General features: G+C 37.5%; 1 protein-coding gene and 1 long non-coding RNA gene across 2 annotated transcripts in view; one reads left to right on the plus strand and one right to left on the minus strand.

The window, feature by feature from the left end:
- The window catches only part of LOC131899937 (uncharacterized), a 130,403-nt gene extending 121,065 nt beyond the window's left edge, over positions 1-9,338 (minus strand). Inside the window, exons 1-2 of the long non-coding RNA XR_009376152.1 lie at positions 9,076-9,338; positions 8,793-8,844 (exon numbers count right to left, since the gene is read on the minus strand). This is a non-coding gene — a long non-coding RNA (uncharacterized LOC131899937). The remainder of the gene's footprint in view (positions 1-8,792; positions 8,845-9,075) is intronic.
- A 1,349-nt stretch (positions 9,339-10,687) lies between these two features.
- Positions 10,688-14,361, plus strand: part of Col4a5 (collagen type IV alpha 5 chain) — a 211,377-nt gene continuing 207,703 nt past the window's right edge. The window contains exon 1 of the mRNA XM_059251446.1: positions 10,688-11,104. Coding sequence (XP_059107429.1) covers positions 11,024-11,104 — 81 coding nt within the window. The 5' untranslated portion in view covers positions 10,688-11,023. The remainder of the gene's footprint in view (positions 11,105-14,361) is intronic.

Below are 14,361 nucleotides of genomic sequence, written 5' to 3' on the forward strand. Positions count from 1 at the left end.
ACTCATCTAGACATCCATTCATACATCTATGCATACATCCAACTAATCTTTGCCTCTAACCTGTTCATTCTCCCAAATCATCTCTTTTATTCCTTCCCCTGCTTAAGAAGTTGTAACAACAGCAACATGTCCACTCAATACAAGCCAAATTCTTCTCTGCTTTGATGTTAAGGCCTCCCATAATTTGACCCTGTTTCAACTCTGCATAGTTATTTCCCTCTGCTCTGCAGAAAAATCATCCTGTGCTTTGGCCAGACATCTCCTAAGGTCCTCCACTTAACCATATTTGTATCTGCTACAGCTATACTGGGAGGTGGTTCAGAGTGTTCACTGCAAAAGGAAATGTGACTAAGGTCAACTGGGGGCTGAAGTCTAGCCTGCTTTATGCTCAAATAGGAGTGTGGCCTAGGGCAGAGCTATATTTGCTTAGAGGAAAGGGTGGCTTTAACTTTTTTTTTTATTGGAGATGATCTCACAATGTAGCCCTGGCTGGCCTGGAACTAACTATGGAGACCAGTCTGGCCTTTAACTCACAGAGATCTGCTCACCCTTGTCTCCTGGATGCTGGGAGTAAAGGCATGTGCCACCATGTCCAGGCAAGGATGCCTTTTTAGTTTCCTTAAAGACACTATATAGTTGATGGCTATGATGCACATTAACCTCTTCTCTTTCAACCTTCTATAGCACTTCATTGTGTCCTGTGAATTTTAATGAGGGTTGAGGGGGTATTTCAACAATCCTACAACATCAGACTTTAATTTCACTACAAATATATTTTAAACTTAAAGAAATTAGTGAAACAAAGTATGCACTATGCAAATGTGTTAGATTCCATGTATTTAAACATTGAGAAACATCACTGATCATGTTAGTATATACTGCAAAGTTAATTTGTGTTTGTGTGTGTGTGCGTTTGTGTATTATTGAGATAGAGACAGAGAGAATTGTGTGGCTACTGACTGGGAAATACAGGTTTCTGTTTAACTGAGGAATATCTTGAGATTGCAATACAAGGTATTAATCCAAACAGCCGTTACCTGATGAGATGCACTATTAGAGTGTATCAGAATTTTCTCAACATTATGTAACCAAAATAAAACAGAGATGCTGGGGACTAAAACATCTAAGGTTCAAGTTAAGATTTTTTTTTTTTTGCATTCTTTTCAGTTTCTTCTTAGTGACTCATAAACAAAATACTTATTTTCCTCATGTTTGTATTTTGGGAGATTGTATGTGATTTTGGCTGTAAGGAAGTGTATATAAAGATGTAGAATTTGAAAAATTCTAATAAATTCTTTCTTTACCTTTAATAATATAGACATTATTATCCATAAAATACTCTGGTTATTTCAAGGTAGGCACTAGAAGATATTTATTTATGCAGTTTTATCCCTGAATTTAAGAGAACTGCTATACTCACAAGCAGAAGTAAGGAAATCACAGGCATTTTGTATTGTTTCTGTCAACTTCTTCCCTTAAGTAAAGAAAAATGGTCACTTAAATGCTTAGCAGGTCTAAAAATGTTTATTCCCTCAAGAGAAAAATCTGTCTTTTGAAGACCAATTTGGCCTACAGAAGACCCAAGCCAATATATTCCAGGGAAGCCTAGCATCTGTGAAGTAAATGTACATGTTTCATGGTCAAAGAAATTTGGAGTAGTACAGGCTCCCCTTTAACACAAGCAAATCAGATTGAAAGATAATGGCAAACTAGTCCCATTGATGTTAAACAAAAGGATTAGGACTTCAAAGATGACTGGAGAGGTGCCTTTAGAAAGAATCTTTGGTGGAGACTAGGATCTCCATAAGAAGTCACAAAAGTAGGGCCTGAGAGATGAAGTAGTTTTGGATAATTTGTAACAAAATAAATAACAATCCTAACTCTTATTTCTCTCGTAGGAAGCTTGAAAAACATGCTTAACAATAATCAAGCAATTTTCTCTAAACCGTTCCCAAAATGGCTTCCCCAAGAATCTCTAAGAGAGTGAAAATTACAGTGAGAGGAAAAGAAAAACAAAAATAGTCATTTTAAAAAAGGAATATATTTAATCATTTTCCTAAGATCATAGATTATAATGGAGTTGTATTTGAATGTAGGTGTATTTGTCTCTAAACACAAAGCTCTTTGAATCATTCTACAAAGAATTAAAATCCAGAAAAGGAACGGTAAAGTTGCATGTGGAACTTCCATAAGGAACTTGAGAAGAGGAACACACATCAAGGCTTTGTTACTGGGAGTCTATAGGTTCAAGGCTGGTCTTTGTCAGTCTCACCAAGGTAGGTATAACCAGCTGCCACCAATACACTATTAAAGTAGTAGTAAAAACAGGTAAAGGAGGTTTGTTAAATGTGACCTCTTAGGGAAGAGTAACAAAGTCCAGTGCCTGTCAAGTCCATCTTCCAAGTGCCAGATCCAAAGGAAACTCCATGGATTAATATGCTAAAACTTTGGACTTCCGAAGTCTTAATATAATGGTAGCAAAGCAAGAAGGAAAGAAATCTGAAACATTTCTCATTTTTCACATACCTTAAATCATTTTCTCAGACCTTTACAACTTGAATTTAATGGAATTTCCTTTGGACCTGGCACATGACTTCTAGCTTTACTCACAGAGCAAGAGGTATGCTTAATTCAGCACTCCTGGTCCAGTTGTAATCCTATTCAGCACTGACCCTCCATCCTGTAGGCTCCAGCCTGTCCTGAAAGGTGATCTGATAAGTTGTCAGAACCGTGTGAAATCTCTTCCTGGGAGACAACTTCCCCTTCTGGCTGGCACCAGGCTTCATTCAGTCTTTTTCTTTTCCCAGTATGAGATTATTGGGGAAATTCCATTTTCTCGGAGTTCATTGTTTTAATAGACTGATAGTTAAAGCAGGGGGTGGCAAACAAATGTCCCTCTTTAGAATATCTTTGTTCCTGCCTGTATGGCTTCAGATTGCCTAAACGTTGTAAATCTGGAGGCGGGAGATACGTGTGGCAGAAGTGAGTCCTTTGTGAATAAAGGGCTTCCTATTGGATTGACTCCACAGGGAATATCCAACAGTAACTTCAATGCCAATTACAACTCACAAACTCACATAGATAAACAAGCCAGAGTACAGGTATTAAACTAATGCTTTTTTTAAGATTCCTCTAACTTCATTTCTCAAAATGTACTAAGTCACATTGGGTTAGGAGTTGACATTTCCCTTCCCATCGTCAATCAGAATGTCTGGCACACAGTAGGCTCTAGATAAATTTTCACTGAAGGAAGGGCAGTAGCCATAAGGAAATAAAGAAGGCAAACTTAAAGAAAAATTAATCCCTAAACTGGGTTTTAAGGGACTGAGAACACAGCCATGCACAGAGACAGTAGAATAAGAAAAGGCAGAGGGAAGACAGGCAGAAAGATCTTCCGTAGATTGAGCCAACATCAGCAAGACAATGTAAGCCAAACTTGAGTGCCACAGGGCAACAGCAGCGGGGGGTTGGATGGTACTAAGGGGTGCCATGATCCTGTTTGCTTTAGAATAAGCACTGTGGTTTTTGGAGAGGAACGCTATCTGCAAAGGGGGTGGAGCAGCAGGAGAGGACTGAAGCCAGAACAGTTCAGTTTGTTTGTAGAGACTCCAGATAAGAGATGATAAAAAGCCTCAATTGGAGACAGCATACTGTTGTGCTTTTACCTAATTCTACCTTTTCTTAGATCTGTGAGCCTAGATAAATCTTAAATACCCCTGGCAAGAGAATACTTGTCCTATATTATTTCACAGGACAGCCTAGAGCTATTTATGAAATGAGAGAACGCTTTGTAAACTTGAAACACTGCAAGATATTTGTTACTGCCATAGACATGGAGAAAACAATGAGGAGCGCAACATTAAAACATGACCATTGCAGTAGCAGAATCTAGAAATGAATCTGCTCTGATATCTCTTTTGCTCATCTTCTTATGGACCATTTGTCAAAATTGAGAGATTATTTTTAATTTCCCATTAAAATTACAATAAATAGAGGATAATTGTCAGAGGTGGGATGGATATTTAAGACCTACTTTGCACACAGTATGTTCACATTATCTCATTTAACTTTGCAAAGCACAGTAATACCTAAGGAGGAAGATGTCATTTCCTTTTCTGGTGATGAGCAAAATAAATCTAAGGAAGGTAAATTAAGTCATACAACTAGGAACAGTGGATAGAGGCAACTCGGAAGAGCGGATAGTGGATAGATGATAGATTCTATCATCTCTTAGATATTATAGCACTGAAGAGAGTTTTTAAAAGTATTATTATTATTGTTGTGTGTGTATTGTGAGGCGGGTGTTGTGTGAGATGTGTGAGGGGGAAAGATACACACATGTGGATCTCAGAGGACAATTTGGTGGAGTTGGTTCTCTCCACCTTGCGTGTTGAAGTGCTAGTGACCTTGCTCACTTAGCTATCTCACTCACCCCAGAGGGTTTTTTGTTGTTGTTTTTTGTTGTTAAAGCAATCAGTATTGGATTTGTCATTAGTAACTCTTAAGATACACAAAGAAAAGACAATTTCTGAAAGCCATTGGGAGTAGACTTGTATATTCACTGGAAGGTCATGCACTAATCATGTAGAAAAGCCAGTTCAGAAGCTATACATGTATGAATGTAAAAACCAGTCTAGAGATTTTTGATAAAATTAGTAAAAGTCATTGATGATATGTACAATGAGATTGGTGATTGATTCTATAGTTTGTTCCTAAAACTACATCATGGTGAAGAAAGTAAAAATAAAAAAGGTAGTAGTAAGTTGAAATGTCAATGAGAGTGACTGGAAAATAGTTCTAGCTTTAGATATACTGTGTTTGGTGCAAAATAGAACAATAGCTGGCTTTAGTCGAGTGCTTATACTAAACTCCAGACCCTGTTTTAAGTGCTTTATATATATCAATGCTCTGAGAGACAGGGCTTAGTAGGCAATATAGGGTTGGAGCTCAAAATATACAGCATCACTGAGATATAAATTTGATTGTTATCAATATACAGAGACATAGTTAATGCTACTGAGAAAAAATGTGGCCAAGTATGAAATGCTGAGAAAAGTTACAAGTTTAGGACATGGAACTCTTAAGATTGTAAGTTCTTTGCAAAAGATCATGCCTGATTTGTTCACCACTGGAATATTAGGGTGTAACACATTCCTTCCAGTATAGAGGTCTCTCCATAAGTATCTATTGAACGAATACCATTTTTAAACTATCAAAGAAGCATTAGTTAATGGGCCACAGAATTCTGAAGATCAGAAGGAGGATTTCAGAAGGAATAGAAAGTGGGAAATGGAAAGTAGGAAAGACAGAATGGATACTGGCAAGAAATCCTTGGAATTGGTAGTTAAGCAGACATTGGTAGCTGAAACACGGTAACTGTAGTGGAGTAGATTCAGTCTGGGCTGTAATATAATACAGTGTTAAAGAGGAGAAGAAAATAAAGGAGAAATTAGCTTCAATCGTATTGAAAAGGTTAGATTTACTGAAGGAAACTAAATTACACATTTTCACATTTCTGGGTTTGCTTTGGGTTTTGGCTTTTGGTTTGCTTTTCAAATGTAGGAGAGTTCAATATTTGTTATAGAAAAGAAACTGGAGATAGAGGCCTGCTCTGGAGTGTGGTTGATATAAAATGGACTCCATATTTTTTTTGTGTGTACTTTTTTGTTTATTTAGGTACCCTCTGTCTTTTTGGTTTTATTTTAGAGAAAGAGATAGAAAGAAAGAGCATGAAGTTGGATGGTTAAGGTGGTGGGGAGTTGGGGGAGGGGAAAGGTTATATTGTGTGGGTTTTTTTAAAGGAAAAAAAGACAGCCACCTAAAAATAAACTGGGAAGAAATTCTGCTGATTTCTTTCTTTCAAAAATATACATCATAACTTACTTTTTGATAATTTCACACATGTACACAGCATTTTTTACCCAATCCATCCCCCATATCCTCCTCTCTTACTCTTCTCACACCCCATCACCACTTTACCCTCCCAGCTTCATGGACCTTTTATTTTTTAACCCACTGAGTCCACTTAACACTGCCAGTACATGATTGTAGGGCTACTGGAGCATGAAAGACCTACCTGGGGGCGCATTCAGAAGAAAACTGACACTTCCTCCAGCAGCCATCAGTTGCAAATGGCTCCTGAACTCCATTAAAACAACATTCATACTTTGATGGCTGCTGTAATGACTGGGTCAGTGACAATGTGAAGAAGTACCCTGGGTATGCTTACACTTTTGAAAGAAAGAAGCTAGTATTACAATCAGATCTTTACTTGAATATGGATGACAAACATGTTTTTATCCTTTATTCTCTTCCCTACCCAAATAAGTGTCCTATTAGTGTTTTGACTTTATGTATGCTTGGGTGTATTGGGGACTTTAATGAATGCACACTTGAATGCAGGCAGAATGAAATAAAAACATAAGGACTCTCACTACTTTCAGGATATATTTTATATCCTAGACATGATAGTCTAGGATGAGGTTTGTATTTTTTATGTATGTCCTATGAAAATACTTTACTATTAAGCAGTCTCTATTAAGGAACATAATGAACAGCCCTGTATGAAAAACAAGTTTCTAGAGAGTAGGGTGCTATGTTTATTTAAATTTCTGCACATTACATAATCTGCACCAGACCCTTATGAACTTAAGCACTTAACTAAAGGATTTCTGGTGTTCTACAATCCTAGGTTCTGTCTCACTAAGAGATACTGTGCACATACTTCACCTGAAAACCAAATCTAATGGATTTTTAACATTTAGCTTTCCATTCCTTTGTGTAGAATTGCTTTGTAAATTCTTAAAAAGAAAAAGCTCAAATGTAACTAAATGACATTATCTTTAATTGCTTATCAATATTCCATTATTGGCAACTTAATTTGCACAGCGTGAAGAGACTTTCTCGAAATGAAATGCAACAGAGTTCCTGTCAGTGTATTCATACGTTATTTGCATTAATATCACTCAAACAAGGTATTGCAAATTCAAATGACTACAACTATCTGGAAAGCAAAAAACAGCACAAATACGGAGAGCAGAGTCTAAATGAAGAGAACACAAAATGCAAGGACATTAAGAGAAAAAGCATCCCCTCAATAATAGCATCTTCTGAGAAAGTATTTTGTGACTCTCCTCTCTCTCTCTCTTTGTCATTAAAAAAGGAGCTTTCTAGCACCAATGATGCTTTGCCCAAGTAAAGAAGCCTGAATGCAACAGTTCTGTAGTTAAGGTAACAGAATAAGTATTGTCCATAGACCCCAAGACTTATTCCAGTCTTAACCATGGTTATTGCAACTGACATAGCAGGTGTCATTGTAAAACAATGAGACAAAAGTGTACAACCCAGATGGAGAGACTCACTTCAGTGCTTTGAAGGACTGAAAACATTATCCTCTACCATAGAAATTGACAATATCTTGGAAATGCCTGTCCATCTACAATGATCATATATTGCTTTTACTTAAAAAATCAGAGTCTGAAAATAGAAGTTTTACAGGGGGGTATTCTACGTTTTTTTTATAACCAGTGGCAAGATTTCTGGACAAAGTGAAATCAAAAGCTGGCATTTTCAATAAATGTAGTATAGACCCTTAAGGAAACTCATAACTAAGCTTATATACTGGAAGAACCAGGTAAAAAGGTGTACAAGAGCCTGAGATCAATATTTCTTCTTACAAAGACTATCAGAAACATACTTAAGAGCTGATATTCCGACTTAAGGGGTCCCTAAATTTTAGAATTCAATCTTCTGGTATTATTCTTTCTTTATAGGAAAGATCATTTCACCCCACTGATATTTTCTTAAAGACATCATGTCAGGACAAAGTGCTTATTTTTTCACAAGTATGTTGGTGATCTTATTGAATTGAAATAAGTACAGCTCTAAAAAAGTATTTGAAATTTTTTTAAAAAAAGGGCCAATCAGTTAAAATAATTACAGTTCACAAGATGAAATTTTCAAGCATGTTTATTCATTGTTTGTGTTGTAAATGACTTTAGCTGTTATAGTTTTTCTTTTTTAAACCAACCAATGAGACAGTACTCAATTAGTTAATAACTTATTATTTGAACAGCATAAGTAACTAGCTCAACTGGAAAACTGGCATATCTGATCATTTAGTCATTCCACCTTTGTGGAATTATCCTATTAATGGTGTTGGATACTTCTCTACTTTCTGGGGTTCGTTAAACTTTTTCTGACCAGATGTCTACACAAATTCCTTTGCCTGCAGTCCCTAGGTAAGTTCATGGATAATACTTAAGCAGCCCACTAAAAGTTACGTTTTAGGAAGCTTTTTTGTCCCAAGCATTTTAGCTTTTTGATACATGAAAAGACTTACAAGAAAATACAAAGTTTAATTCCCATTTGATTGGTGCCACTTTCAAGTCCCAGTCCTTTATGTCCTTTTCCACCCTTAAATTTATGTGTCAGTCCTTGCTCTTCCAGGTTAGGGAAAGCTATGTTTCCTCAGCTTTGCAGATCTGCCTATGGGTGCAAAAGAAGGCATCGGTGGCCAGTCATCTGAAGTTGTCCTGAAGAGATTCACGAACGTGTACTTCTTCCACTACTACCTCTATTTTCTATTTTCCAAACCTACAGCGATGTTTTAAGACAGGAAGATTGCTGAGTTCCAAGAGCACTATACTAACACTATGCTTGCTATTCCTCTTCAAGAACCCTATTAACTCCTATTAGAAAGGCTCCGTTTTGGTGCAACCCTCTGTTACCCCCAACAGAAAGACAAGAAGAAAAGAAAAGGAAGGGGTGGGGGATGTCTTTTGAAGCCTTACCGCTTCTGCCAGTTCTTTGGTCAGGCATAAAGAAACCAGGAACAGCCACAATCTGAAAGGAGAGGGAGGGTGAGAAACATGGGCTCTCTGGACTACAGGGTCCTGAGTGAGCAACACCCGCCCCCCATGTCCCTTTTGATACCTACTCGCACTTTTTTTTTTTTTTTTTTTTTTTTTTTTTTTTTTTTTTTTTTGCAGTGACAGAAGTGCAAGTATAGTCCTGGCTGAACAAAGCAGCCCAAAGTTGGAAAGGGGAAGGAAGTTCTGAGCAGCAACAGCTCACCCAGGGTGCATGCTTGTGGCTCCTCCGGAGCTGGGTCCCAGGAGACTGCTAAGCTGCTCCGCGGCGCGGGCTCATCAAGGCTCCGTTGATGCTTGGCAGTTTGTTCCTTACTCAGGACAGTGTAAAGGGGCGAAGTGGCTTAGTTTAGAAGAAACTAAAGTCAGCTGCTAGATAAAAAGTGCCCCGAAGGAAAACACACTCAGCGGTGCCCGCTACAACTTGTAGCACTCAGGAGATAGTTCCATGCGCCAGGGGAGGAAGGAATGGAGGGGAACGGGGCGGGGTTGTCTGCTGTCAATCATCCCCCCTACCTTGGGAAGCTGCTTGTCTTTCTCAATTTCAAGCATCTCTGTACATAACAGTCCCAAAGTTTCACGTGCAGGTCTCTAGAGACTTATACACAAAGATCTATGCAACTAGGCATCATACATTTCCATAAAGTAGCACAGGAATAGAATTAGGTATGCTACTACTACATAGGCAGATAGACCTGAAAGTGCCCTGGCACAGGAACCCAAATGCATAAACTCTTATTCTTACTCCAATTGATTGTATACTAAGCATTTAGGAAGGTGAGGTGGGTGGGGGTGGGAATCTGTGTAGTTGTAAGTCTACAATCTCTAAATTAACTAGAACCTGAGATCTTCATAAAACTGATTCAAAATATAGAGAGAATGTAGTTTAACCCAGGGCCTGAGAATAGAAATGTTCTGAAGAATTCTTCAGCAAAATCCTGAAAGACACTCCAAGGAAGTCCATACAAAGTATCTTCTTGGTCTTTTGGTACTTAAAAAAGGTCTATAAGACTATCAAAGCAATATTCATGCCTACTCCATCTGGGAGACAGCAATTCAACTACCGTTAGCTCCATATAGACATTTCTAGTGAGATGTTTGTGTTTATTGTACAGAATTATACTAATATTATTTAATTACCTGCCATAAGACCTTCTGAAACACAATTATGACAGTCATACTACCTTCTATATTAGATCAATATAGGTAATAAATGTTAATTATGGCACTCAATGTATGTAAATAAAAACACATAACTAAGTTACGATAATATTAAACTATATAAAATTATTAACCTACTTAATGCATCTTACATATGTTACAACATGCATTAGGGATTCACAAATATGTATGTTCATTTTCTTACTTCATTTATACATATCTAATATTTTCTCATCTTTTGCTTGTATACAGAAACTCTGTACCATGAGCACTTGGAATGCAAAGGCCAGCAGCCCAGCGAGCAGAGGCAAAAATTTGTTTCTAATGATTAACAATAAAAAGCACCATATCTCTGAAGTCCATCCGCTAAAAAAAAAATAGTCCCAGCTCAGGTCTGTTTGGAAATGGCTTTGATGTTCAAATCAGAGGGAAAGCTGGACTAATCAGGAAAGAGTACTATTAAGAGAAGTTGCAAATGAACAATTATGAAATCTTGGTTGTTAGACTTGCAGCGTTCAGTCAACTGGTCTTGAAGTTTCCCTCCCTCAAATAACTGAGCGTCACTCCCTCGCAGGTTGCCGGTGCAGTGTGAAGCAGTGGCGGAGTGATACTCAAATTCCCCGGCGCTGGCTGGGAGGGGGCGGTGCAGGGAAGAGAGCGAGGAAAGTAGATTTGTAGGACGTGAGTGAGGAAAGTTTGCAAGTCCCAACAGAAGGCAAAGTGCTCCCGAGAGACCGGCTTTGGGAAGGGGAGGGGGGAGGGAAGAACAGCTTCTTCTTTCTTGTTCTTGTTCTTTTTTTTTTTTTTTTTTCAATCGCTTCATTCCTATAAAAGCTTTCTCTTAACCCAAGTGCACCAGCATAATTGGGACACTCACTGTCCCTTTCTAGCTCTAACTCTCTTGCCAATAACCCCTCAAGATTATGTCAATCGGTCCGAAGGGACCTGGGATTCCGTGCGGGTGCTGAAGGAGCTGCGGGAGCCAGAGAAGAATGCAAGTGCGTGAAGTGTGCCTGGCCTCCAGCTGGTTCTTACTGGCCCTGTGTCTGTTGGGGCAGCCCGCAGAGGCGGCGGTAAGTCCTCCCTCCCGCCCCAAAGCTGCTCGCTCCCACGGAAACCACTAGATACTTTACCTTCCTTACTCCTTGACCTTGGCTAGGGAAGTCAAAATTAACTTTTACTAGAAAGAAACACAATTCACAACGCTGGTCGGAGGGAGAATTTCAAATGTTTAAAAACAGGGCCGTTTGCTTCCCTGCAGCTACCTCTTCTGGGGCAAGAGTGGAGCCAGGGCTGAGCAGGGGTGTGGGGGTGCATATTAATGGGTCACTGGGCTCTGGTGGGTATTTAAAACTTTCCTTCTCTCTACTCCCCACCTTGGGCTGCTGTCTGCCAGCTAGTTCTTTTCATTTCTTGTATCCAGCCCACGCACCCTTTAAACTTGGCATATAGTTTAATATTTGGTTCCTCTGAAATTTAACTACCGCCACAGTGTTAACAGCCTTGATGGAGTTCTTTTCTTAAGCAACATGAACCTACCCCCACCCCAGGTCGGTAAAGTTCTGACCTGCTTTCTGACCTGTCGACATCATTCCTATACAATTGTTAAAGCAGCATACCAATCAGAGTGAAGTAGAGAAGCATAGCCTTATACTTCAGGAGTTTCGCATCTTTTTTTTTTTTTTTTAAAGTTAGGGATTTCTGTTTGCTCACTTTTTTTAAAAACTCACAAAGCCACCTGAACAAATTGAGAATTTGCCTTTCACCTATTTACCAGAAAAGAATTCTCAATTCTCTAATGGGCATGAGCTTTTGTGGGTTGGAAGAGTGGGGGAGGATGAACATGTGAAATGACAGAGCAAAAAGTTCCACTTGCGTTTAGGAATGTAGCATGGATGCCACAGTCTGCTGGGTAGTCCCAACACCCACTCTCCTTCCGGAGGTAAGAGGTAAATGCAAAGGAATGAATGGCTTTGTTGCAGAAAATATTCTCCAGTTTGAAGGCCATAGTACTTAATTTCATTTAACCTGTGAAGAACTAAGTGTGTGACACATTATTTAAGTGTTACATTTGAGTAATCATAGTGGATATTTTTTAAAAATCACTTAAATATGACATCATAGCTTAGACCTTCACATGGTTAAGTGACTATCAATCCTTTAGATGCAGCTGTTATACTACAGATATTTCTGGTTGCATTTTAAAGTTATCTGACAGGGTCCTTATAGCACTCAGCACACCTCAGATCACATTGCCCTCTGTAAATCCTGGTAAAAATGTGTGTACTGCTGGTATAAAAAAGTAACTTTTCTGTTACTGTAATCACAACATAATTATGATGGAAAATCTGCTGAAAAACCTACACATATCAAATGTTTTAATTATGCATGCTATCATTTTCCTTTATCAAAGTAGATATATGATTTAATAATGTTCTTTGGGTGCAGAACGTTTTTAATGGGCAACAAGGTTTAGACAGTCAATATGGCTAAAGATTGTTAAAATAAAGTAGAATTGTGCTATAGAAAATAGCTCATTTGAAGATCATCTCAGTGCCTGTTGTTTATAGCATTTGCCCTAGGGGCAAAGATTTTGTGGATGATTCATGAAGCAATCCTTCCTTTTAATGATCTTGCTATTAATAAATCTGCAATAGATACCAATTATACAGGTGTGTATAACAACATTGCATGCTAATTTAAATCAACTTAGATTAAAAATGAGATTTTTGTGCTTGACAAAACTTATGAGCAAGTTTTTTTTGGATTCTTAAAGTAACAAATGTTTGTGAAGTAATTGTTTTTTCCCCTCCCATACAATTTTTTAAAGGACATTTTTCCTTGACAATTTCCTATGATTAGAATTTTGTTCCTCTTTTAAATCCAGGGGTTTGTTTTTCCTGCTTCACAAATAAATGGCCTAGTTAAATGAAAGTTTTAATCATCTCAAAACTATGAATGGTATCTGCTCTCCATACTTGTGCTAGGGATATTGGTGACCTTCTGCAGAGTGAAACTTGACCATAGTGTGGTTAGTCTTTCACTGAGATTGTCTAATATTGTGGCATTTATATCAGGAAGATCATTGTTTCTTAAATCATTTTACTTTTTCATAGTTATGTGATTTCTCTATCTCTGAAGTCATGCCAGATTTGGATATCACAAATATATGGAAGTTTTTAAGGTAGAAAGTTCATTAGGTAGAGTAAAATAACCCAAGTACTAAATGGTTAGCAATAACAAAACAAGGCAACTTTAGGCTGGAAGGGTCATTTTTAGCATATTTTTTATGTTAAGGTAATTATACAAATTATCAAATATATAAGTTTGTAGATTTATGGATATAGCATGTACAATTATACTACTTCTAGCATATAAATGTCTGGGAGTTGTTTTAAATGGAAGACAGCAGATGCATTTCTATAATTTAAATTATATTGTGTACCTTGTTACCGGTGGCAAGAATTTATCAAGGGTAAGAGGAAGGCTTTTGGCCAAGAAATAATTTTTCTTCTATGAAATGTTCGATTCTATAGGAAGAAATGGTCACCATTGTTTTCATTTACATTGTTCAGTATTTATTATGTGCTAAATATTATGCTAGTATAGTAAGGTAAATTTCCATATTTAGTCTTTTTTATGGTGCTAGGGATTGAACCTGGAGATTCAAGTGCACCATATTTACTCTGGGGTCTCTTCTTAAGAGATGTTCAATGTTATGTGCATATATATATTCATATATATACAGAGAGAGCTACTTTGTAAGCGAAAAAACTATGAAACAAAGAGATTAATCAACTTGCTAAAAGTCACATAGGTAGTGAATTGTAGAGCTGGTAAATTTAAATTCATACTTTGCCCTTAACTCTCTTATGCTGTGTCCTCTCCATTTAATCTATAGAATTATGTTGTGTTAAAAAACACATGGATTTCTATTACATTTTTTTGGACACAGGAGGTTGAATGTTAATGATAATGGGGTTTACATGTCTTCCTGCTCATTTTATGTAAAGCAGTATATCATAATGTAAATAGATGTGTACTTGAAAGATCAGTTTGATCTCTGTGTGTATATACAGAGTAAGATAGTTTAAATGCAATCTAAAATAAATAACAGGTTGTGTGATTTTATGTAATCTCAATAAAATTTAGATTTATAAAGCACCTACAACTTGTGATAGATTAATATCTTTGAAAAATATTGCCTAGGTTTCTTTCTTGCTTCCTCAATAATTTTAAGTGTGCTGAAATGTCCAGAAATATGCCTGTATAGTGGTACAGCTTTGCCAAAAATGATCAATTCAGTTTGTTGACTTTTACTAATTTACCT

The sequence above is a fragment of the Peromyscus eremicus genome, chromosome X (genome assembly GCF_949786415.1).
Source record: "Peromyscus eremicus chromosome X, PerEre_H2_v1, whole genome shotgun sequence".
NCBI lineage: Eukaryota > Metazoa > Chordata > Mammalia > Rodentia > Cricetidae > Peromyscus > Peromyscus eremicus.